This window comes from Microtus pennsylvanicus, chromosome 7 (genome assembly GCF_037038515.1).
Source record: "Microtus pennsylvanicus isolate mMicPen1 chromosome 7, mMicPen1.hap1, whole genome shotgun sequence".
In the NCBI taxonomy this organism is placed as follows: domain Eukaryota; kingdom Metazoa; phylum Chordata; class Mammalia; order Rodentia; family Cricetidae; genus Microtus; species Microtus pennsylvanicus.
Window position 1 is genome coordinate 659,142 of NC_134585.1, and position 26,664 is coordinate 685,805.

A 26,664-nucleotide genomic window follows, 5' to 3' on the forward strand; every position below is an offset into this window, starting at 1 on the left:
TTTCCACAATGAACAATGAATTTTCCTGTAGTAATCTTTGAAGATTCCAGGAAGAAGATGGGGCCCCACAACAAGTCCACCTGGTGGATATGATGTCAGGATGCTCATAGCTCTACTACAAGACCTGTTTTGGGTACCAGCTGCTCAGGATGATTCCAATTTAGTTAGCTGAAATGGTGCACATTTTTACAACGTTCTGGGCAGACCTCCACCAAATACTCAGAGACGATTTGCAATTATACCAGACATGGATCTTGGAACTTAACCATCATTTTACTTTTACAGGATTCCATAGAATGAACATCACCCACATGACAGCTGGAAGTAATTTTAGAAGACGACGTCCCCTCTCCCAACAAAGTTTGTCCTGAGGGTTAGGAAGATCATTTAGGGGTTGATTATAATTGGTATAGGGTTGGGGGTTGGGGGAGGAATTTTATGGGCTCGGGGATCTTTTGGAAAAAAAGGGGGTGAAATTGGATGGAATAATAGATTGGCATGAGCTTATACTAATAATAATAGTGAATAATAGAGTGAATACTTCTGAGTTATTATTTATAGGCAATTACATTGGTATAGATTCTTGTATATTGATACAAAGGTAAATTATATAGAATATTGTATGCATGCATGCTTCTACCTCTGCTTAAAACAAGTTTTTATATATTGATATAAATTTATTATATTTCAATGTACATTTCTACCTCTGATCAAGATACTTATACATCATTTACATTTGGAGGTCATTGTCCTCATTTATTGCACAGTTGTTTATTGTCTTAATCTTTAAGTTAATAGGTATTAAGAATTATAGATCAATAGTCATCTATGTTTGTCATACTTATAGTTAGACTTGATTTTGCATGTAGCCTCTGGTTCTCAGACTTCAGGAAAGGGTGAGAATCGGGTGCTCAAGTTTAGTCATAGGAGCTGCAGGTATTGAAGTAGAAAAGGGGCAGGCAGGGTGCTGGATGGCGTCTTGGACTTGCATCTCAAGCAGGGAGTGGCCAAATATTTTCTAGTTAACTGTTGATAAAGTTTGGCCATTTTCAATTATGTCATTTTATGAAGTGCAGTGATGAAAACCATTGTGGTTAGTATTTTAGAGTCCACTGTCTTCTTTACTCAGGGAAAGAAGTATGTGTAAAGTGTGTAGGGTGTGTGGGTAGTGTAGTGTGTGTGTAGGGTGTGTAAGGTGTGCAGGGTGTGTGGGGTGTGTAGGGTATATAGTATGTGTGTGGGAGTGTAGGATGTGTAGTGTGTGTAGGGTGTGTAGTGTGTGGGGTGTGTAGGGTATGTAGTGTGTGGGGTGTGTAGGGTGAGTGGGGTATTTAGGGTGTGTGGGGTGTGTAGTGTGTATATATGTTTAGGGTGTGCAGTGTGTGTAGGGTGTTTAGGGTGTATAGGGTGTGTGGAGTGTGTATAGGGTATGTAGTGTGCCTGAAAAGGGCCAAGCTTCATTTCTGCCACTTGCATTCAATCATAAGGGATGGGTGGGGAAGAGAATAAGGGACCCACGGGAGAGCAGCCCTAGGGGCTCAGGGTGATAGAGCTGCAGTTAGGGAAAAGCCCAAAAAAGGGAAAGACCTGTCTGTCAAAGGAAGTTTGGAAGGTGTAGATGTGTTTGTTAGTGATGGCATCATAGAAGACGACATCTCCACGGTCATAATCCACATAGACGCCCACTTTCGTAAGACAGATTGGGAGATTCTTCTGGATACTGCAGTTGGTGATTGGCTGACATCCAGAGGACGAAATGCGCAGTGCCCACAGGCAGCATGGCTCAGAGTTGTGAATCTGGGAGCCCTGAGGCAACTGGGCGACCACGCCCACTATGCCAACCCTACCTGGGGGTCCCTGGATTTCCACCTCCCACAACACACGGCCTGAGGAGAGACCTGGGGAGCCCCTCACACAGTGGAAAGGATAGAGTTGTCGAGGTTTTGCCTGAGTATTAGATTTGCCATCGACGACATACAAGCTTGCTTTCTTTAGATCCTCAGAAAAGGTGAGGTTTGGGTCAGCTGAGGCCATGTCCAGGGTCATAGGTACTGTGGAAAGATAAAGAAGAGTGAAGAGGGATAGTTTCAGGTCAAGTCCTCCAGCACCCTGCTTTTAAGCTTCTCATGATATAGCTAGAGGGAGAATTTCCCCTTCAAATTCAGAATCCATGTCCTCAGAGAAGACTTCTGCCTGTTTATTTTTGTTTTCTGAGAAGGGGGTCTCATATAACCCAAGCAGGACTGAAATTTTCTGTGTAGCTAAGAACGATCTTGAACTTCTCATCTTTTAAACTGCACCTGCTGGAATTATAGATGTGGGATACCATGCTCATGCTCCCTACACCCCTCTCTCCAGGACCTCTCCCCACTTTCCATCCCCAGGCCTCAAATTTAGACCCTGATTTTAAGAGGTTCTGTTCTGTGGGTGCAGAGGGAAGCTCCCCCAGTCCACGTGGTAGTAGAATCATTTCGTACAGAGGCATTGAATCAAGGTCATAAAACCCTGGACAATTTGGATCTTCTAACAATGAAGATATGTCTTCCCATTTCCACATTTCCTGGTTCTCATTTGGCAAACAGTCGGGACTACTTTGAGAGGTCAGGTTCAGCCTGATTTTCTAAAGTTGGGGTCACCACTAGTCTGGCTTTCTGAAACTGATTTCCTGGGGCCAGGAGGTGACTCAAACGACAAGGCCTGTGCCCCCAAACCTGACACCTGACTTCAGTCCAGAAACCCACATGGTGGGACACTGACTTCCCCAAGTCATCCTTTGACTCCCACAAAAAGGCATGTGTGTGCACACGTGAGTGCACATGATAGAATGGAATCCCTCAAACACAGGAGGACTGAAGAAGTGGGTATTCAGAAACCCTTGATGTGTCCCACCCTCATATTATGGCTTAGACACTGAATGGCAGTTTATTAAAGCTATAGAGTCTTTATCTGTCCTATTCAAAGACTAGAGCATCCGTGGTCCTGGCTCTGCTAAGGTTTAGAAAGTGGGAACATTTTAGCCCCTCATTTGGTGTTGAATTTCAGCCTTTGCTGCAATGACAGTTTTCCTCTGCTGTGTGCAGGGCTTGGGGAGAGATGATGGATGTGGAAGTGTGCATTAAAGCAGGTGGTCAGGGTCACTGGGGTACGCTAGGGGCATGACCCAAGCAGATCTTACCCATTTCTGATCTCCAGACCTGGCTAAGTTGCATTACTGGGGGTCAGGGGTGTGGGGATGAAAACCATAGAGAAAGACAGTGGTAGCAACTTCTAAGGTCTACTGGGGGCATCAGAGTCAAAGCAATTGGAGAAGAGCAGCACTGGTGAGAATGACCACTATGTGGGTTTGTCTTCTGTTTTGGTGGAGGTGCTCATTGCCAGGCACAGTTGTGCATACACCTCTAATTCCAGCACTTGGGAAGCTGAGACAGGAGAACTACCATGAGTTCAAAGGCAGTCTGGGCTACATGAGATTCTGTCTCAAAAGCAAGCAAAGAAAGAAAGGACTGAGGAGGTGGTTTGGCTATGCAGGCACGAAGACATGAGTCGTGATCCCCAGCATCTAAAGATAAAATCTGGGTGTGGCCCTTGCACACCTGTAACCCTGTGGCTGAGTAGCAAGGATGGCTGCATGGGCATGGGCCTCAGTAGCAAGACAGCCCACACTATCTAGTGAGCTTGAGGTTCAGTGACAGTTCTTGTCCATAAGGAAGAGTGTAAAAGAAGATGCCTAAGTCTAGCCTCCATGAGTACACATGCACACATACACATACGCACACACGCATGCACACATACAGCACACACATACACCGCACACAAGCACACACACACAAACTACACACACGCACAAACATACCCCACACACCACACACACACACCACAAACATCACACACGTGCATGCACACCTGCATACCACACACAGACCACACACATGTGTACATGTGCACAAACACACATCACACATGCACATGCGCGCACACACGCACACAATCCAGCCAGAGGGAGAGAAGAAAGAAAGAACTAATAAAAGACAAGTGAGATGGCTTGGCAGGTACAGATACAGATGCTTGCTCCCTAAGCCCAAAACACATAAAATTTTCATGTAAGGGGAGAACACTCTTCACAAAATATCCTCTCATCTCCATTGTACATAAATATAAACATAAATTTTAATCAAGAAAAATTTTAAAGAGAAAATGCAAAGCGAGAAAGAAAGAGCAACATCCAGGGGTGTGCAGCCCACAACTCTGATGTTGTCAGTGTGCACAGAGCCCAGCTCACAGCCAGCTCCTCCTCCAGAAACACAGGGAAAGGGGCCCAGTTTTGCTTCAGAGCAGTGCTGAAGAGGGTGCTGTCCCACAAAGGAGGCCTCAAAGTGGAAGGGGATGGAAAAGGGCTGAGCATTAGGTCCTGCTGAGCTGCAGAGGCAGTAGGAGGGGCATAGACCAAGCAGCAGGGTGCACCTGCACATTAGGGGTTTCCTGTTGGAGGCTAGGTCTTTCCCAGGAAAGGTATAGCTTGATAAGCAGAAGAGGGAGATGCCTGACCCTCACACTATGAGCACCAATCTCTGGCCCCTGAAGTCTGCACAATTACACAACTCTTCTCCATCCCTCCTGTGGGAAGCCTTACTCGTCTTTCCGATCTTTTTTTGTTTCTGTATTTTCAGGGGAGCTGGGAGCAATCAGGGTGTTCTGCATGTTAGGTAGCTCTTCCTAGGGTCTGGTCTATAACTTTCCTCTACTGTATCAGAGCCATGAATGAACAGAACACTTTGACCTGCACACATAGAGGACCCTTGCTTCCCTACAGAAAGACCCGTGTGTCAAGCAGGAATCCTACCTGAGCTGAGCAACTCTGAGTTATTCTTCTGTAACAGGTGCCCTAAGATTTGAGAGAGAAAACAAATTTTAGGTTAATAACAAGTGGTTATAAATTAAAAGTCATATTAGGGATGAGCAACTGATCCTGGCTTTTATCCTGACTACCCTCAAAGCTGAACCAATCAGATGACATCATTACAGGTCTTGTCCCTGTGGATCTCAACTCCTCAGCTTTGCTGGGCTAACTAGGCCTGTTGGTCAGCTCCAGCTACAGACTGAGCTGACTCCACCTGAGCCTTGTGCAAGGAAGGAATACACCTATAAATTTCCATTTATAATGAACATTTTTAATTAGTCAGGGTGTCACTATGATTACCTAAAAATACAATAATAAAATACTTCTATAAGCTTGTTCTTCATTGGTGTTAACACACACACTGGACCTTTCATCCTCAATCTCCCATTGAAGAGAGATTTTGTATTCTTCACTTTCCCCAAACACCAGGTTATGCACACACTTACAGTTCTTCGTGTCCTTTATATCCAGGCTGTTCAGGAATGTGCTTTTATCTTTCTTCCCTTCAGTGTTCAGGTTGTCTGTGAGGAGAGAGTGAAGGAGATGGAGAATCCACAGAGGTTAAGCAAGCAACAGGGACCATACCGTGAGGCACTGATTGCTCATGTAGGAAGATGTGGTACTGGGATCTCACATAGTCTCAGTGGACCAAGAAGGCAGCCAACAGGGAGAGCTGCACTAGGGTCTCCCTGATGTGGCTCCTCAGTACAGCTCAGTCCAGAACAGAAATATTGGAGCCACAAGCATAAGCCACTGGATTTGGAATTTTCTAGATGTTATTTTGAAACCCTAAAAGACCAGGGCATGCTGACACTCAGGAAGCTGACACAGCAGGATGAAAACTTTTAGTCCACGGGACATAGTGAGCTCCAGTGTCTCAAAAGGAAAGGAAAAGGGAGCTGGAAAGAGGCCTCAGTGGTTAACAGCACCAGGGACCCAGTTCAGTTCTCAGCATCCACTGAAACTCCAGTCCCAGGGCATCTGTCACCATCTTCTGACCTCCATGGACACCAGTCATATACACAACACATGCACTCAAAACACCCATACAAATAAAATAAATAAAACATTTTTAAAAGAAGTAAATGAAATGAATTTAAATAATATGTTTTTTTTAGCTCAGAATGTTAAAACATACTGTCATTTCAGCATGTCCAATAAAGGTTGAATGCTATCTGGGCACTGTGCTTTGTGTTCTAGACCCAGTTACTCAGAAGATCACTGCCGTCTTCCATAAGAGACTACTCTGGACAATATTTCTGTTTGCTTTTGTTTTCATTTCTATATTTTATGCTCCATTTTAATATTATGTCTTTTAGAGTCAATGTGTATTCTTTGCGTACACTATGTGTGAATGCTGTGTTTTGGTGCCCAGTGGTACAGGTGATAAGCAACAACCAAATTGGTAACATACTTCTAGTCCCATGTTCACCACCTAGTAAACAAGGAAAAATTCTGAGCTAAGAGGTGCTTTGACTCTGGGGATGTAGCTCAGATTGCAGAGTGCTTGTCAAGCAAGCATGAAGTCCCGCATTCTATCCTCAGCATTAAACCTAATGAAACACAACATGAGAAATTTCTGCATAATGGTTCTATGAAGGTACTCAGCATTCAGCCTGGGTTCTGAAAGGCTCAGGAGCTGGCACCAGAGACGTCAGGCAATATCTAGGTTGATGAAAAGAATCCTGAGGCAGGTAAGCAAAGGAAGTGGCAGACACATCTTACCTGTTAATTTCTTCAGGCTTTCTATGAAGGGCTCATTACTTGCTTTTGCTTCACTGACTTTTTTCTCCAGGTTAGGAACTGGGGTTGGGTTGTGAAACTGAAATTCTCTATCCCTGTGAAGATATGTTGATCTTAGCGGTAAGTTTTGGGATAGAGAATGGGCAGGAAGGACCTGGGAGCTCGTTCCTGGGGAGAAGGCATGATAAATACAGTCTAGAGCCAGGGAACTGAGTGTCAGGGGCTGTTGACAGAGGTTTCTGTCCTGCCTGGTCACACAGCCTTTCAGTCCCAAAGAAACACACAGAGGTCTACATAAATCATAAACTGCTTGACCTATTAGCTTCAGGCTTCTTATCAACTCTTATAACTTAGATTAACCCATAATTCTTGTCTCTATTAACCATGAGGTTTGGTACCTTTTATCAGCGAGGTATTCTCATCTTGCTTTTTCTGTTTCTGGGTGATGACTGCAGAGGTGCCTTTCCTTTTCCTAGAATTCTCCTGTTCTGGTCACCTCACCTCTACTTCCTGCCTGGCTGCCCTGCCTATACATCCTAACTGGCTACTGGCCAACCGACATATTATTAAACTAGTACAACAGATAAAACTTTGCAGGATATAAGACCATTGTCCCCCATCAGGGAGGCCAGGACAGGAATGCAGGGCTGAATGAGATCAGACCCAAGAAAATATGAAAATGAAGATGAGAGATGGGTCAGAAAAGAGAGACGGGACAGGAATTAGGGAGGTAGAGTAGGAAACCCAGGGTTCACCCCATTGACCAAGAGGAATGTGGGAGAGGAATGAAGCTGGGAAAGAAAATACTGATCTTCTGTGTGATTATTTCAGGAGTCTGAGCAGCCAGGAACAAACAAGCGGCCTCAATACAACAAACTGGTGCTCAAGCTTGTGCCAGTTTAATCTGCATAAAACCTAAGAAAGTAAAAAGGAATTTTAGACACAAAAGAACGAGTTAATCATGGCTTCTTGGTAGCCAGCATTTTGCTAATGGCATGCCACATCTCCTTTAAGAGAGGTCTTTCTGATTCAGCAGTAGCATAATAAAAAAAAACCTGTGCAGTTTTCAAATGGTGGCTTTGTGGGCCATGCTGCCAGCACGAACTCTGGCTCTTTCAGGAGGCTCAGCCTTTAAATGGGGTTTTTGGGCAGTGTGCTACAAGTTACTTGGTGACAGCATGGGCCAACCAATTACCAGAGTTGAGATGGTGAGTGTGGCTCCCACCTAGCAGTCTCAGAGGCAGTAAAGAACTTCCACCATGTTGGACTGGGCAAGCAAGCAGGCAGAGCCTTGTTTGTCCTAGCAATGCTACCACTTAGGTTCTTAAGAAGCACTTAGCATTTTAAGAAGTCATCCTATTCAGAAAAGGATTACAAATATGCAAAAAGGACATATTCAGACATAAAAGACCTGTAAATGAGACACAGTGTATTTTTAAAATGTACATAGGCTTGGGAGAGAGAAGACAAAGTATATAGAGAGTTATAAAAGGATGTAAATGGTTTATAAAAAAACAAAAGTCTTTTAAGAGACAGAGTATAGACTGTCACAGAATAAAGGAATAAAGATAATAAAATAAATATTAAAAAGTTATAGAGTAAAAAATTAAGCCACATAAAGATGAAATATACACATAGAGTCTGGATAATGTATATTATTGTGTTTTCTTTGAAATTTTTGGCTGTGAAGGAGCTAAGTACAGAGACACATTTCATTGTATGGACTGCTAAGTTAAGCCAACATAAAGGTCTCTTGACTTCAGAATTTGGGTCTAAGGATTTGTAGCTTTGGAAAAGAGGTTCTACTTTTGTTTCCACAGAGGATGAGAACCTGTGGATTGTTTCCAGACAAATGTGGTTTGATAGACCACCCAAAAGGTTTCCATGAAACCCCCCCCCCTTGAAAAATACTTTTTCAACAAAAAGCAGGAAGCTGATGGAAATAACTATGTCAAAAATTCCCAAATATTGTTTATTAATTTTGTTTTACATTTAAAGGGGGATATGCTATAGAGGTTTTCATTGGTATTGATTTTGGATTATTTATATAATTTTAAGAACAACTTTGTTATATGTATTTTTTTTTTATTTTCGAGACAGGGTTTCTCTGTAGCTTTTGGTTCCTGTCCTGGAACGAGCTTTTCTAGACCAGGCTGGCCTTGAACTCACAGAGATCCACCGCCTCCCGAGTGCTGGGATTAAAGGCGTGTGCCACCACCGCCAGGCTTTATATGTATATTTTTGTTCTTGATTAAGGTATTTTGTTTGTGCAGCTCATTTAGAAATGTAATGTATAATTTAAAAATATAGGTTAATAATCATCTATAATAGTCAAGCTTGTAGTCATGTTAAATATATAGCGATATATTTCAGTTAGATAGGTATTCTTCAAGTCTGTCAGAGACATTCAAAATATGGCATTTAAAACATTTTTAAAAATTAGACTTTTCATGACAATGAGACACATCTGCTCCTGGAAACTCCAATTACTTCAAGAGGAAGATGGGTACTGAAGAGGTTCCTTATGGCATCGGTTAAACATTTTGTCAAGAAACTGCACTTTCCTGAACTGCTTGATGCTATGCTCTATGAACTAGACATGCAGACCCCACAGAGAAATTACTGCTGAATTTGTATAAAAGTAAGATGATCCTTTGGGGTTCCTGCTTCATGAAAGAGTCTGCTAGACATTCTGCAGGACACAGAAGAAAGTGACTGATAAACTGCCAATATAGGCAGAACTAACTTTAAAATTTCCTGATTTATGTAAAAGTCTGCTGAATACAGTGGGCCTGTAGGCTGAAGATAGATGCCACAACAGTACAGAAGAACTTTGGGTGACTGTCTAGGCAGCAAGATGTCTCTCTCAATTCTAGAGTTCTGGGAGTTGCTTATAATGCACTTCCTGTTTACTTAGGTAATATTATATCCTTATGGGGTCTTTGATGGAGTTGAAGAATAGATAGTTATAGTTTTCCTTAGTTATGATAAAAGATAAAGTAACTATAAATATTGTAACTATAATTCTTGCTTGATACCTCTTTTGTTACATGTAATTTTACTATGTTCAAGTTAAAACCTTCCTTTTAATTTAAACAGAAAGGGAGAGGTGATGTGGGAATCCCATCCATATTCTGTGAATACCACTAGTGAATAAAGAAACTTCCTTGGCCCGTTGATAGGGCAGGGTAGAAGTAGGTGGGGAAAACTAAACTGAATGCTAGGATAAAGGGGACAAAGTCAAAGAGAAACCATGGAGCTGGCACCAGAGACAGACATGTTGGAACCTTCCTGGTAGGCCACAACCCTCGTGGTAAAATATAAAATACTGGAAATGGGTTACTACTACATGTAAGAGCTAGCGAGCAATACACTTAAGTGATTGGCCAAGCGGTGATTTTAAATAATATAGTTTCTGTGTGATTATTTCGGGAGTCTAGGCAGGAGGGAAAACAAACAAGCGGCTTCCTACAACAGATCAAACCCATGAAAATATTGAAATAAGATGAGAGATTGATCAGAGGAGAGTTGAGGGACAGGGAGTAGGAGGTAAAGTAGGAAACCCAGGGTTCACCCCCATTGACCAAGAGGAATATGGGAGAGGAGTGCAGCTGCTCTAACGCTGGGTGTTGGTGAAAAGAGCTGTGCCCAGCAGACCACATGCTACTGTGGCCAGCTTGGTCTTCCTCACCTGCAGCCTAAACAGTTTATAGACAAGTTATTGGACGATGTGAACATATTCGGATATATGTTGAATGTTGTATGTGTGAGTGAACCAGAAAGCACAGTGCACTTGGGATGCCCATCATACCTGCCCAAGATGTCATTGATGCCCTGGAAGAGAAAGAGAGAACAATGTCAGAGCTTGCCTAGTCACAGGCACCAAGAAGGGGTTCAGACTCAGCTGGAGGCAGAGTGAGAACACCCCAGTTTTCCACCCTCTGTTTTCTCTCTCTGACTTTCTGTCTCTGCTGTCTCTGTCTGTCTGTCTCTGCCTATGGTTTTTTCTCTCCCCACCACCCCCAAACTGCTACCCCCAAAAGTCCTGATATAGTTGGGATGATGTTTAAACCTCAGGAAAAAAAGAGTAAGTATAGAAGAGTGACATTTGGGAGACAGGTGTTGCCTCTAATATAGATCCAGGGAGCTCAACTTGGCAGTGTTAGGACAAAGCTGGAGTGGCTGTCCATGGTTCTTTAAAGAAAAAACAAAAACATAAACAAAAACAGAAACCAGGTGTGTTAGTCCTGGCACTTGTGTGTCCTATTATTCCTCCCTCTTGGTTTGTTTGTTTGTTTTTATCTGAGACAGTTTAATGTATCTCAGGCTGGCTCGAATTCTCTGTGTAGCCAAGAACAGTCCTGAACTACCGAATCTTCTGTGTCTGACTCCTGAGCGCTGAGAGAACAGGAATGCACTAACACCTCAGTCCTCCCCACCAACTAATTTTTACTATTTTAAATCTAAATTTAAAAATTGAAGCATTGTAAGTACAACTTTATCGATTTAGTAGAACTAACTACATTTTACCTCAGCAATTGATGATTAAGTATCTAAACAGAGATGTGTAAAATAAGAATTCAAAGACTCAGAACTAAAAAAAACCCACGAATATGGAATAGCTCATAAATATGTCTAAAGAGGCTGAAATCATTACATTTGAAGTATTGGATTAAATAAATTGTTTAAAGTGTTTTTATTAATTTTATCTGATTTTTTTCCTGCTTGGCCTGAAATTTCATTTGTGAACATGTTGACTGTGAACTCACTTGTGCCACCCAAGTGCTGGGATTAAAGGTGTACCACTATGCCTTATTTTTTTTGTCTTTTTAATGTAGCTACTAGAAATGTAGCTTGAAATATAGTTCTTTTCATTGCATTTTATTTTTAAGATTTATTAATTTTTAAGAATAATCTAAAAAATATTTTATTAATTTAAATATATGAATATATTATGTATGAGTGCGCAGTCTGCTTATATGCCTACATGCCAGAGGAGGGCATCAGATATCAAAATAGATGGCTGTGAGTCACCATGTGGTTGCTGGAAATTGAACTCAGTATCTCTGAAGGAGCATAAAGTGCTATTAACCAATGAGCCATCTCTCCAGCTTTATTTTTATTATTTTTAAACTGTATATATATATATATTGATATATATATGTGTGTGTGTTTGTGTTGTCTGTGTGTGGGCATGTAAATAAGAATGCAGGTACTCTACAAGACCAGAGTGATCAGATCTGATGGATCTGGAGTTACAGAAGGAGGTCAGAGGAGAACCTGTGAGTACTGGCCTTGTTTTTCCACCGTGTAGGTCTTGTGTGGCAAGCACCTTTGCACAATGAGTCCGAGAGATGCTTTAAAGAAGCACATGTGTCCTACATTACAATTCTAAACTGTGAGCTGTGTGTAGGGGCCCATGAAAGGAGACGGGGAGATCAGTAATTCAGTGTTACCCCTGGTCACATGACCTTTGTCCTAACACTGCCAGGCTGCCTGGGCTGCATGAGATCCTGCCCCAAAGAACAAGATTAAATGCTCTAGAAGTTTTTTTGGCTATATTTCTTTTTCTTTTCATCTTTTCTTTTCGTGTGTGTGTGTGTGTGTATGTATGTGTGTGTGTGTCAGTGTGTCCAGGCTGTCCTTGAACTCTAGTGGTCCAGGGAAGCCTCCTACCTCTGGAGTGCTAAACTTACAGAGGTGAGACACCATGCCCAGCTGTTTGAGAGTTTGAGATAGTGTCTTGATCTTTGTTCATGTTAGCCTTGGACTAGCAACAACCCTCCTGCCTCAGTGTCCTGAGTTACGAGAGGAGTTTTGGTTAGGTCAGTGGTTCTCAGCCTTCCTAATGCTGCGGACCTTTAACACAGCTCCTCATGTTGTGGTGACCTACAACCATAAAATTGTTTCCACTGCTACATCATAATGTAAATTTGCTACTCTTACGAATTGGGATGTAAGTATCTGATATTTTCTGGTGGTCTTAGGTGGCCCCTGTGAAAGGGTTGGCAGATCCTCCCAGAGGGCTCGAGACTCACAGGTTGAGCGCTGCTGGGTTAGGTGAAGCAGGGTAGTAATTGGTAGATTAGTTCAGGAAGGCAATAAAAAATAATAAACCACACCTCATACAGGAGGCTTATTAGGAGGAAGGGCCTGGTGAGCACTGGGCCTTAGGGTGGAAGAACATAGAGAGGAAAAATACATTATGTTGGAGACAATACAAATGGAGCCTCGTGGAGAGCAACAGGCTTCCCTTTGAAACCTGGACAGGAAGGACCTTTACCAAAAATGACAGCTTAAAGTAAGAAAGGTAAGGGTCATGGATTCTATGATGGGGTCCAAAGAAGCCTCAGGCAAATCCCCAAAGAAAGGAAAGTATCTGACATTGATGTCCTTTCAGGGAATGGTAGGAGTTTCTCAAAATTTCATTTTAGGAGACAACATGGAGGAGTCAGATATTAAGAGCTGTTTGGCCACAGTATAAACAGATTCTTAAGTATCTTCCAGAGAGAGAGAGAGAGAGAGAGAGAGAGAGAGAGAGAGAGAGAGAGAGAGAGAGAGAGAGAGAGAGAGAGAAGTCTGTTCCCAATGCACTAACCTCCAGTAGCTCCATGGATGGCGCTTGTTGCCTATTTTTCAGGTATTCCATGTGGTTTCTGAGGGTGGTCAGCTGTCTCTCTGTTTCAGTGACATACTCTTCTGTCTGCTTGACTCCCTCCTGCTCCAGCAAGCTCAGGCTGGACAGGTGAAATTTTGTTTCCTCTTCCAGTCTCTGGCACACATTCTTAAATTCCTGAAGTATCTTGAGTTTCTCTAGATGTATTCGGGCCTGAGGATAAGGGAAGGGATTCAGAGATGAGGGAGGAATGAGAGAGAATCTTCCAAGCTTCCTTTAAGCCCATCACTCACTTTTTAAATCAATCAACCATCAATCAATTAATTAACTAATTACAGGCAAAGTCTCACTATATAGTCCTAGCTAGCCAGGAACTGACTAAGAACAACAGGTTGGCCTTGCATTCATAGAGATCCACCTGTCTTTGCTTCCTACGTGCTGGAATCAAGGGCATGCAAAATCTGGAACTTTTCACTCTTTAGGAGTATCTAAGGATTATTCTGAGACTGGTTTAGAATAGATTGCTGGGGCATACCTGAGGGAAAGGGAGAGGGGCAAGGAGATCAAAGCACTTCCTGTGTTCAAAGATTTAGGCTCAATGACTTTTTTTTTTTACCTTCAAGGACATCAGCCAGATGCACAACTAAGAAATCTTAGCACCTGGGAAGTGCAGACAGGAGATTTAGGAAGCCAAGGCCAGCCTCCATTCAAGGCCAGCCTGGACTACTTGGGCCACTCTCTCAACAAACAAACAACATCACCATAGAAAACCCAGGATAAGGCTGTAGTTCAGTTGATAGTATGCTTGCTTAGCATGTGTGTGGTCCTGGATTCCATTCTCAGCACTGCATAGTCTGGGAATGCTGTTATAGCCCTGTAATTCCAGTACTGGGAGAAAGACAAAGGGGTCAGTTGATGAAGGCTATCCTTTTCCTGTATAACAATTTCTAGTTTGTGGTACATATGATAGTGTGTCTAGGAGCTGGAGATATGGCTCAGTAAGGGACTTTGTTGCTCTTGCAAAGGACTGAGATTCAAATCCCAGAACACAAATGGTATCTCACAACCATCCTCACTCCATTTTCAGGTATATACTGCCCTCTTCTGATCTCCATTGGTACCAGACATGCACCTGGTATACATACATACATGGAAGCAAGACATTCATTCACATAAAATTAAATCTAAAAATAAGTAGATATAACATTCTTAAAAGTCAGTTGGGAAGAACATAAACAAATGAAGAAAGAGAGAAAAGATAGAGAGAGAGACAGAGAAAGAGGGAGAACTCTTCTCAGTTTAGCTTCCTTCATACTGAATTTCCCATGAATGGACCTGGAGAGATGATGCAGGGGTTAAGAATGCTGACTGCTCTTCCGAGGACCTGAATTCAGTTCCCAGCACCTATGAAGAGCAGCTCACAAATATCTGTATTTCCAGTTCTTCCGGTTTCTGCTAGGATTTGCACACACATGACTTTCACTAACACAGACATATACACATAGAAAAAAGTAATGCAGAAACCTTTTAAAAAAGTAAACAAAATCAAAACCGGGTGGAGATGTTTGGTGTTGTCATAGTCTCTTGTCTTTCTTACTGTATAATAGTCTCTAGTAAAAAGGGGCTTGTGTGAGCCTGTGTGTGTGTGTGTGTGTGTGTGCCTGTGTGTGTGTTTGTGTGTCTGTGTGTGTGTGCAGTCCTTACAAAGCCTGCTGTGGGTGGAGGAGCAGAAACCTTCCTGGTTCAGGTAGGTCAGTACAGCTCAGGAGCACGGCTCAGGCACCACACCCTCTGCTCTGCCCTCGCCATCTTGTCAGCTGGACTTTGTTCAAGCCTGGTGTATAAGGAGTGCTCAACATTCCCTCAACAGAGATGCTCAACTTCCTCAGATGTATTTGGAGTGAATATTTCTTACCCTGAACACCTGGGTTGCCTCTTCACATTCCTTTTTCTCTTTAATTATTTCCTTGTCCTTTTGCCCCAATATCTGGAGCTGTGTCTCAATCTGCACCTGTGAGGAGAGGATGCTTCAGTCAGGTTCTGCCCCTAGGAAGGCAGGGAAGATATCCCAAGGTACTGATGTCATTATTAGCAAACCCCCCTTTTTTTCTCAGGGATCAAACCAATTTTCCTCTTGTATTATGTAATCCTAGGGTCAAAGTCAAGTCCTCATTCTTTGTGGCAAGTACCTTTAGTCTCTGATATATCTCCCCTGCCCCCAAAAGTACTATTTTGTTTACTCTTATTGCCTTGAATAGAGATTGATATCTCCCAGAACCTGGGTCTTTGAGCTCACTGGGCCCGGCTGCCAACTGCCAATTCAAGTGTTAAGATTGCAGCAGTCAGTGCCAACCAGATGGAAAAGGCAGCAGCTCCCACATCCCCAGGGAATTCTACTCTGCTGAGCTGGGGACAGAGAAGGAGGCAGGTGCCTACCTTGTAGTTCTGGGCAGCCTCATCTATCAAGTTAACTTCATGGGTTTTGTGGTCCTTGGAGTCACAACACACCAAGCAGAGGAACTCTTTATCCTTCTCACAGAAGTAATTTAATTTTTTCTTGTGCTTCAGACATCTTGGCTCTTCTTCTTCTGGTTGGAACTCAGCAGGATCCGTAGCCTGGATTTTCTCTGCAATACTAGCCAACTGCTTATTGGGCCTCAACATATTCTTATCCACAGGGAGTTTGCAGAGCGGACATTGGAGGTTTTCTGTAGTTTTCCCGACCTGATGGATGCATTGCAGGCAGAAGTTGTGTCCACAGTCAGTGGTGACAGGATCCCGTAGAATTTCTTCGCAGATGGGGCAGATCGCATCCTCCAGTAGTTTGCTGGCCCTCTTTAGGCTTGCCATGATGGAGCAGCAAGGCTAACTTGATATGTGAAAGCCCAGAAGTCCGAGGCAGGTGCCAGTACTGGGAAGAGAAAATGAAACAGGAAGCAGAGGCTAAAGAGCCTCTCAATTGGAAGACTGGAGAAGGCCAAATGAAGAGGGGGAAGAGTAAATGAACAACAGAGAAGAGGAAAACTTATGGGGAATATTGTAAAGAGAAGAAAACAGTCAGTCCTACCTCACCGTCTCTCAAGAACAAACCTACACTGTGAGTTCCTGCTTCCTATAACACAGAGCAAGGATCTCTGGACCTTGAACTAATTATCTTTACAGGCAGTTGTTTGAGAACAGAAGATTCAAGTGTCAAAGTTCACTTTACTACAGGTAGGGAGTGGAGCAGCTAAGTGGCATTACAGGGAGATGTGCTGAAGGCATAAGTCACAAACAATCCCACACCAGTTTGGAATTATGATTATTAGAGTGATTATTTATTTAAGGGGGAAAAACTTACAAATAACCATCCCAGACAACAGCCCTCGGCACAATCAGGAAGGGAGCCTAGTCGCCAGAAGCGGAGCCAGAAGTCAGAGAGCAAGTGGAGGGAAGTGGCTGCTTTTTTAAAGAGAGAGAGACCACGCTCCAATGGGCTGGTATCTCAGCGGTTATTGGCTAAAGGAGCGGAAGGAGCTCCTGCAACACCTCCCCCTTTTGTTTAAGTAAGAGAGTTCTAAACCTATTACGAAATTATATACAATAAGTACAAATATCCTATTCTAATAGCTCTAGTCTTATATAATAAATAACTTGGCCAAGTCATGAGAGGAAAGTAACTACATTTATATAGTCTTCAACCCCATCAAAGATCTGAGAAGGGAAATAATGTTACTGGAGTAATTAGGAAGTGCAATTTAACAACTTCCGAAGCATGCAACAAATCACAGAGACAACTAGCTACTTGGGCAATCACCCAAGGTCACGTCTGCAACGTTGAAGCAACCAACTTTGGCTAAGGCCTAAAATAACTGACATACCATTTTCAAAAGCAAGACACTTTTCAAAACTATCTTACCCTGTCTTGGCAGGATTTGACAGTCCTGTTTTATCCACTTACGGATACTTTGTATCTCTGTCAGTGGTTGAGGTATGGGCATTTCTTTACCCAAAGGCCAGTTCTGCCAAGAAGAAAGGCTCCAGGTGGAGTGTCTTTGCTGCTCAACATTCTTTTGGGAATAGATAGGTGTTGCTAGGAAAAATTGTGTCTCACTACCACCAAACTGAGTTAGATTAAAGGCCATTTTCTACAGCTCTTTGAAGAGGTTGAAGATTATCTATCTATACTGAATATAATCTCTATGTATCTAAAGAACCTGATTAGTCTAATTATAAATGAAAAACATAGATGACTATTGATCTATATAATTCTCAATACCTATCTAACTTAAAGACTAAGACAAAAAAACAACTGTGAAATAAATGAGGACAATATGACCTCCAAATAAAAACAATGTACAAATATACAATGCAATATGGTAAATATATATCAATACATAAACAATATATAAGTATCTTAATCAGAGGTAGAAATGTATACTGCAATATGGTAAATATATACAATATATATCAATATATAAAAAATGTTTTAAACAGAGGTAGAAGCATGCATGTATACAATAGTCAATATAATTTAACTTTGTATCAATATACAAGAATCGTAACCATTATATTTGTCTAAAAAGAGTAACTAACAATTACAAACCTATTATCCAATCATCCAATTATCCCTCTTTTTTTTTTCAAAAAGATCCCTGAGCTTATAAAATTCCTTCCCCAACCCCCAACCCTATACTAATTATAATCAACCCTTAAATGATGTACCTAAACCCAAGGACAAACTTTACTAGGAGAGGGGACGTTGTCCTCTAGAATTATTTCCAGCTGTCATGGGGGTGACCTTCTTTCTGGGGGATCTTGTGAAAGTAAAATGATGGTTAAATTTCAAGATCAATGTCTTTTAAAATTGCAAATAGTCTTTGAGTATTTTGTGCAGGTCTGGCCAGAATGTTGTACAAGATGTGCACCATTTCAGCTAACCAAGTTGGAACCGTCTTGTGCAGCTGGTACCCAAAACAGGTCTTGTAGTAGCGCTATCAGTATCATGACGTCATATCAAACAGGTGGAGTTGTTGTTATGGGGCCCCATCTTCTTCCTGGAAACTTCAAATGTCACTGCAGGAAAACCTCATTGTTCATTGTGAAAAACTTAAACATTAATCATATAGACATACACATATTCAATGAAAGGCATGATAGATATATTCAATGAAAGGTGTGATAGATATGAAGAAAAGCAAAGATGTTTTCTAAACTCATATTTCTTTCTGTCCCATATCATGGCTCTTGTCATGAGACAGAAACTCTGGGTTTTTCTCTTAACAACAGGCTTAGAATTAGAGAGGGACTGAGCCAGAGTCCAACTCCAAAACCAGCTCTATAAATTTAGAAATATGATTTAGTATATTTTACTTATGGAACCTATTCAGTTTTCTTAGTCCCTATTGGGCAGTTATTTTTCCATCTGTCAGTACTCAAACATCCAGGGTCCCTTGAATTTTTCAAAGATGAATGTTTTCCTGTGGAGATAAGAACAGAACCCTGCCCCCATTCTATGTTTTTCTTACCACCTGTATGAATATCATCATTGTGGATGAGCTGTCATTTCACCTTTCCAAGAGGTTTCTCTTCTTCAAATTGAACCTTTATTAATTTTGATGGTATCCACAGTTTTTCTTCTCTTGTGGAAACAAGAGCAAAACCCCTTCCCCAATGAAGCACATCTCCTGGCTTCCATTGAGAGGTCAGCACATCTTTGAAATAAATCGGTTGATTTAGTTCAGCAGACTTTTCCATTATCCAACGTCTTTCTGCTGCTGTCGTTCCTTTCTCATTAGCATTAAGAAAATTCAAGGTTAATAAAGCATTAAGCAATCTATTTCTGGGGGTATTTTCCAACCCTTTCTGTTTGTTCAGCGTATCCTTTATAGTACAATTTGATCTTTCTGTAACTACCTGACCTGTAGGATTATTTGGTCTACCTGTAATGTGTTTTATATCATAATAATTAAAAATTAGATACATATGCTGGACCATTGTCTGTCTTTATTTGTGCAGGTATACCCATGATGGCCATAACTTCCAATAAATGTGTAATTACTGAATCAGCCTTTTCTGAGCTCAGGGCAGTAGCCCATTGAAAACCTGAATATGTGTCTATGGTGTGGTGTACATATTTTAATTTACCAAATTCCATAAAGTGGAACACATCCATCTGCCAGATTTCATTCCTTTGAGTACCCTTTAAGTTACTCCCTGCAGGCAACAATGTTTGATTATAGAAAGAACAAGTAGGACATCTCTTTATAATGTCCTTAGCTTGTTGCCATGTAATGGAAAATTCTTTCTTTAGGCCTTTACTATTGACATGATGCTTTTTATGAAATTCTGAGGCCTGCAACATGCTTCCAATCAATAATTGATCAATCTCAGCGTTACCTTGTGCTAGAGGACCAGGCAGACCCGTATGGGACCAGATGTGTGTTATGTACATCAAACAAAGCCTACTCGTGATTATGTCTTGTACCTGGATAAACAATGAAGTCAACTCTGTGTCATCTGGTATAAATTCAGTGGTTTCAATATGCAAGATAACTCTTTCTGCATATTGTGAATCTGTAACTATATAGAGGTTCTTTAAAATCCCTTAGCACCATAAGAATGGCATATAATTCTGCTTTCTGGACAGAATTATAAGGGCTTTGTTCCACCTTACTCAATTCATCTGACTTGTAACCTGCTTTCCCTGATTTATTTGCATCACTATAAAATGTATGGGCTCCAGTTATTGAGGCATCATGTACAATTCTAGGAAGAATCCAAGAAGTTCTCTTTATGAGGTTAAGTCTATCACTTTTGGGATAGTTGCTATTAATTTCTCCCAAAAAAATTAGCACAAGCTCTTTGCCATGGTTCATTGTCTTCCCATAACTTTTTTATTTCCTCAGTAGTAAAAGGCACTACAATTTCTGCTGGGTCTATACCTGCTAGTTGACAAAGTCTCAGCTTACCTTTTATAATTAATTCAGAGACTTTTTCCATATAAGTTTTTATTTTTTTACTTGGTTTATTAGGTATAAATATCTACTCTAAAATAATATCTTCCCTCTGCATTAAAATCCCTGCAGGAAAAATTCTGGAAGGCAATATGACTAGGATGCAGCTAAGATTTGGGTTCACCCTATCCACATGTGCCTCCTGTAATTTTTCCTCATTATTGTCAGCTCCTTTTCCGCTTCAGCTGTCAGTTTTCTGGGGCTATTCAAATCTTTTTCACCACCTAAGGTTTTGTTCAAATGAACATTTAGATCAGGTGTTATCCTAACAGCTGGTCATAGACTGGAAATGTCTCCTAACAATCTTTGGAAGTCATTAAGAGTCTGTAACTGGTCTCTCCTAATTTGTGCCTTTTGCATTTTAATTTTCTCTAACCCTATTCTGCAACCTAGGTAATTAATAGAATTTCCTTTTTGAATCTTTTTAGGGGCAATTTGCAATCCCCATTTAGGCAAGACTTTCTTTACTTTTTCAAACATCCTTTCTATCTTTAGTTGAATCAGATAGCAAAATATCATCCATGTAATGATAAATTATGAACTTGTGAAATTACTTACGAATTATTTCCAATGGCTCACTTACAAAACATTGGCACAGCCGGGCGGTGATGGCACAAGCCTTTAATCCCAGCACTTGGGAGGCAGAGGCAGGCAGATCTCTGTGAGTTTGAGACCAGCCTGGTCTACAAAAGCTAGTTCCAGGACAGGCTCCAAAACCACAGAGAAACCCTGTCTTGAAAAACCAAAAAAAAAAAAAGAATTGGCACAATGTAGGACTATTGAGCTTTGAATGTGGGAGGACAGTCCATTGGTATCTCCTAGTAGGCTGAGAATTATTATAAGTAGGAACCGTGAAGGCAAATTTTTCTCTATCATTTTCTTGTAAAGGTATAGTGAAAAAACAATCTTTCAAATCAATAAATATAAGAGGCCATTTTTTTTGGTAATAGAGAAGGCAAAGGAATTCCATATTGTAGTGGGCCCATAGGTTGAATTACCTTGTTGACAGCTCTTAGATCTGTCACCATTCTCCATTTACCAGATTTCTTTTTTACAACAAACAGGAGAATTCCAAGGGCTGGTTGATTCTTCATTATGATGAGCATCTGGTTGCTCTTGTACCAGCTGTTCCAATGCCTGTAATTTATCTTCAGCTAGAGGCCACTGTTTGATCCATATTGGCTTCTCAGTTAGCCATTCTAAAGGTAGGGCTGCTGGTACCTCTAAAGGTTTGCTATTTGCTGTATGTTCTTGTACAGCCTGAATGGCTGGTGAACTTATTCCATAATACCTCATCATATCCTTCCCAGAATTATGAGTTCCTGGAACTACAGGAATGTTAATCTGGGTATTCCATTGCTGTAGCAAGTCATGGCCCCATAAATTTATTGCAATATTGGCTATATATGGCTTTAGTCTTCCCATTTGCCCTTCAGGCCCTATGCATTCAACCCATCTTGTGCTTTGTTTTACATGAGATAGGGTTTCAATTCCCAGGAACTGTACATCTACCTCTTGAAGAGGCCAATTTGGATGCCAAGATTCTGGAGTAATGATACTTACACCCACACCTGTGTCTAATAAGCCTTCAGTAAAAATGCCATTTATACAGACTCTTAATTTTGGTCTTTGATCGTTAATAGAAGTCTGACAAAATATACGTTTACTCTATCCTACTGGATTTTTTGACTCATCCTCCACATGTAATTCATAATTTAGACCAGTATTACTTTTTACAGCAGAAATTGGAGCTTTTAATTTTCTTGGGGAGGCACATTCTCCACTGTGACTGGGAATGACTGGGCCACTTTTGGCTTGGGGGCCTGCGAGAGGCCCCTCAAGGGGTTCCTCGATGGTATCAGGTTGCCTTGTCTGTCTGTTGTTGACCTGCATTTGTTGGACCAATGTAGGCCTTTACCGCATCTCCTATATATACCTGAAGGCCGAGGTCTCCTATTTTTGTCATTCTCAGAGGAGATATTATTCCTAGAAATTCTTTACCTGCAATCCCTTTTCAAATGTCCTAATTTACCACAATTAAAACACCTGGCAGTTTGATGTCTCCTCATTGCTTTGTACATCGCTTCTTCTACCCAAGATTTGTTATTATAGCCAAACGTCTCAACATTCATCGTATGCTGGATCCATTCATCCATAGGTGCTGATCTAGACCTTAAAGCCTCAATTATATTTTTGCAATCTGTTTGCATTTTCAAAAGCTAGAGATTCAAGAAGTATTCATCTTGCTTCTGGGTCTGTTACCCCTATGTCCAGAGCCTTAATTAATCTTTGCAAAAAGTCAATAAAGGGTTCTCTCTGTCCCTGCCTAATCCTGGTATATGATTCAATCCTTTTCCCTGGATCTTGTACTCTATTCCAAGCATTTAAGGCTGCCTTGTGACATAATGACAATACTTCTTCGTCATAAAGAACTTGGACCTGTGGATCAGTATATGTTCCTACATCAACAATTTGATCTTGGGAAACCTCCATACCTTTTACTCTTCCTTGCTGTTCCATATGTTTGGATTCTCTGAAATAAATTCCAAACATCAAGGAAGGTCCATTATCTAAAACTGCAGACACTAACTGATGGAAGTCATGGGGGGGTAGCTCTGACATTAGAAGCCAAGTCCATATCATTTCCTTAACAAATGCAGAGTGCAAGCCATAATTAACAACAGCTTGCTTAGTTTCTTTTAGATCATTCATTCCTATTGGCATCCATCTAGCTTCTTTGACTCCCTTTGAGCCTTTAGAAGTTGACACTTTGTCAGAATAAATTACAGGGTATGTCACCAAAACCCTGGGTAAGCCAGTTCTAATAGCTGGTGGTGGCATTGTATCCTGTCCTTGTGCCTTCTTACTCTGTTCACCAGCTCCAATAATTTCCTCAATAATTTCAAATCTTTTTATCATTGTCTCTCTTAAATCCTGAATCTCCTGACTTGCATGAGTTTCTAGTAAAGATTGTATGGTTCTTAGGAGTGCCATATTCTTCCTTAATGATAGAATATTGAAAAGAAAACTAAAACCTAGTAACCAGTAAATTAAGGTATCCCCATAGTCTTATAAACCTTGCATGATATCCATTGTATTAGTAAACAAAGCAGTAAAATTTGCGTTGGAAATGAAAACTGCCATATTACCTATTATCCAGCAGGTGGCACTGTTGCCAAGTCACAACTAGAACCACTGCAAAGGTTCAGTGTCTGCCTAGTATTTGTTAAAAACTGGGAAACGCGAGTTGCTCAACAAAGTAAATATAATTAAATCAGTTCCATACATGGAACCAGAAACCCAAAATCCAGGGGTAGAGAAGAGCAACCCGGTATGGTTGGTATCTCAGCAGCCTATGGCTGGAATCTCAGCGGCTATTGGCTGAAGGAGCAGAAGGAGCTCTTGCAACAGTGTGCTAACCCCCTAGATCTCTTACTGCCCCCACTTGTCTTCTGTTGGTTTTTTTCTTTGTTCTGTTTGGCCTACCAGTTTCTGCCTCTGTCTCTGTCCTTCTTAGATCCCCAGCGTGCCTGACCTGTTTCCTTTATCTTGACTAGGAAAGTATCAGCTAGTACCATCCATGTACCCTTCAATAGCTCAGTACTTCATTTCTTAACCCTTCCTCTTTCTCTTTTGTCCGCAGGATCACCCTGCTTCTTCCTCTCCTCCACTTCCCTGGCTCCCTTTTCTCTCCCACCCCCATCCCCCACACCTCTCCTCTCCTCTGTCATTAAAATCCAACCTGTTCATTTTTCAATTAACTAAAACGTCTTAAGTTTATTTATCTTAATTTTATGTGCATAAGTGTTTTGCCTGCATGTATATATACACAGTGTGCATGCCTAGTACCTACAGCGGTAAAGGATAATATTGACTCTCCCATGGAATCAGAAGTTACAGCAGTAGTAAAGAGACTATCTGGGTGCAGGAACCCTAGCTGTCCTGGAACTTGCTCTGTAAACCAGGCTGGCCTTGAACTCAAATTCACCTGCCTCTGCCTCCTGAGTGCTGGGATTAAAGGCATGAGCCACTACCACCCATAGCACAAATAACAAATGCCCAGAGACAGAAATTGGGGTTTCACCCAAAAACCAGAAAAGCAACGCACCCAAGTCACTAGACAAGTATTGCCTCTACCAAGGCTGGGTGACCATAAACTAAACAGACTAAGCCTCTTTCTCCTCCCACTTTATATTCCCTCTAGTACTGGGATTAAAGGTGTGAGACACCTACACCTGGATTTGTTTCTGCCTTATCTTGTGTAGCCCAGGGTAGCCTTGAACTCACAGAGATCCATCTGCCTCTACTTCCTGAATCCTGGGGTTAAAGGTGTGTGTCACTATTACCTGAACTCTTGTGGCTTTAGCTTTGCCTCTGGTCTTCAGGCAAAGTTTATTTATTAAAATACAAATAATATACCACTATAGCCACCCAGCTATTTATAATTTTAATAGCTATTTATTTTTTATTTATAAGAGTATTTTGCCCACAAGTATGTATTGCACCATATGCATGTCTGGATCCTGTGGATGACAGAAGTGGGGTAGGATAGTCTGGAACTACAATTACAAAAGGTTGTGAATCACCATGTAGGTACTGGGAGCCAAGCCTGGGTCTTCAGCAACAAGTGTTTTTCACCCTTGAGCCATCTTTTCAGAACTTTATTTATGTTTTATAACACACAGTCCAGGTGGTTGGGAAAAAAACACAGAGTCCAGTTAGTACCAAGCATATGCAAATGATGTGGGACATCCTCTGTAGCAGGGACAACTATAGTTTCACAACCCCAAAGACAATGACTGTCCTTCCCCAGCACCCATCAGCTGCCAATGGCTCCTCAGAGTGAGGTGGGGAGTTAGGAACCCTCTCCCCTCCAGCTGGAATCGTGGCTGACCTGATGTTGTACAGGCAACCACAGCTGACGGGTTCTTGAGTGTGAGGTCGTTGCCAGGTCGCACAAGGCTGTGGCTCATCTTGTGGTTATAGCCCCAACAACCATTCATTCTGATTTCCTGGGGACACTCCTAGGTTTACTTCTGTCCTGATATAAATATCAACAGCATTTCCGTTCATTCTGAAAAGTATCCACTCGTGAGACAGAGGTCACCTTGATTATAGCACTGTCAGATTAACACCCTTTTCAGGCCTGTCTGTTTCAATTTAACATTGAATTAAAGTAAATGTCTGTGTAAGGATTTATAGCTTGAATTCACACTCAGCTGTCATACATAGAGGTAAATTTATTTTTAAATTAAATAATTTATTTAATTTAAATTTTTTATCTTTAGATATTAATAATTATTTTAGAGAATAGATAGGTCTTTTGCTTGCAAGTCTGTGAACCACATGCAATACTCCTGAAAGCCAGAAGAGGGCATCAGATCTCTTGGGATTGGAGTTACATATGGCTGTGAACTGAACATTGGGTACTGGGAATCTAACCTGTTTCATCTGGAACAGCAGTAAATGCTCTAAACCAATGATCCATCTCTAGCTCTCAGAATTTAATTTTCAGGCAACTTTTGTTAAGAAATAATGACTACAAAAGAAGGAGACCTGCTTTGGGCAGGAAGAAACCAGCCCAGTTCTGTTACAGTGAGCAAATACAGGGTGGGCTACGAGAGTGGCAGGGACAGAATGGTCACGTCCTGTGGAGAGAGGCGGATCTGACAAGGTAAAGGCAGCGAGGAGCGGCCTAGGTAGGTGGCTTGCTTGCCACCTTGGGCCTTGTTGATTTCTGGGTCAGGGCTGCTACCAAGGCCCATGTCTGCTGCAGCTGCAGTCTGTGATGATGTCCACAGCTCCTGTTACCACCGAAGGTTGAGTGGATTGGGATGCACAGAATTATTGCCCTCACCCCTCTCTGGCCACAACACTAGGGAGAACTGGTCTTGTTCCTCACGAGCAGCAGCACTCAGGAAAGTGAATCCTACACTTCACCTGGGCAGCACAATAGAGCTGACCCTGTTCTCGGGGCATGGGCAAGCTGGCCCTGCCTCTTCTCTAGCTGTAATACTCAAGAGAGCAGGTCCTGTACCTGCTCAGTGCCAGGTGGGAGAGCCGGCCCCACCTCTCACCAGCTGCAGCACTCACGAGAGTGGCCTTGCCTGGGAAACACAACAGAGCTGGCCCTGGTGGCTGAGGTATGGCTGAGCCGGCCCCGAGGGTGTGAAAGCAGAAGAACCAGCAGCACCGTTTCCCTGCTGCATCGTGAACTAGCCAGAGCAATGCTGGAAGGTTCACCCCTATGGTAAGTGTCAGGGAGAACAGGCAGGCTGGCCCACCCTGCAACCACCCAGGCCCAGAATCAGGGCTCTGAACTGGCCCACCCCAGCATCTACCCCATCTATGATCTGATGGCTGGATAAAGGTGCAGGATCTTCACAACACAGGGCAACAACAGGATATTCAAG

General features: G+C 41.9%; 1 protein-coding gene across 1 annotated transcript; it reads right to left on the reverse strand.

Annotated features, from left to right (window-relative positions):
* Nucleotides 1–1,514: 1,514 nt before the first annotated feature.
* Nucleotides 1,515–16,307, reverse strand: LOC142853564 (E3 ubiquitin-protein ligase TRIM31-like). The gene is made up of 8 exons (XM_075978723.1): nucleotides 15,693–16,307; nucleotides 15,172–15,267; nucleotides 13,239–13,469; nucleotides 10,332–10,474; nucleotides 6,623–6,735; nucleotides 5,344–5,418; nucleotides 4,841–4,882; nucleotides 1,515–2,051 (listed from the first exon to the last, which is right to left on the reverse strand). Exons 1-8 carry the CDS (start codon nucleotides 16,104–16,106, stop codon nucleotides 1,531–1,533), a joined length of 1,635 nt encoding a protein of 544 aa, XP_075834838.1. The 5' UTR covers nucleotides 16,107–16,307; the 3' UTR covers nucleotides 1,515–1,530.
* Between the last annotated feature and the right edge of the window lie 10,357 nt (nucleotides 16,308–26,664).

What these genes read in the sequence shown, in the direction of transcription:
- LOC142853564 (XM_075978723.1), bottom strand. Translation starts at nt 16,106, where the DNA reads ATGGCAAGCCTAAAGAGGGCCAGCAAACTACTGGAGGATGCGATCTGC. An exon ending in AGGCTGCCCAGAACTACAAG is followed by an intron (nt 15,268 to 15,692) that starts GTAGGCACCTGC and finishes CTCTCCTCACAG; the next exon opens with GTGCAGATTGAGACACAGCT. An exon ending in AAGCCTGAAGAAATTAACAG is followed by an intron (nt 5,419 to 6,622) that starts GTAAGATGTGTC and finishes CTCTCCTCACAG; the next exon opens with ACAACCTGAACACTGAAGGG.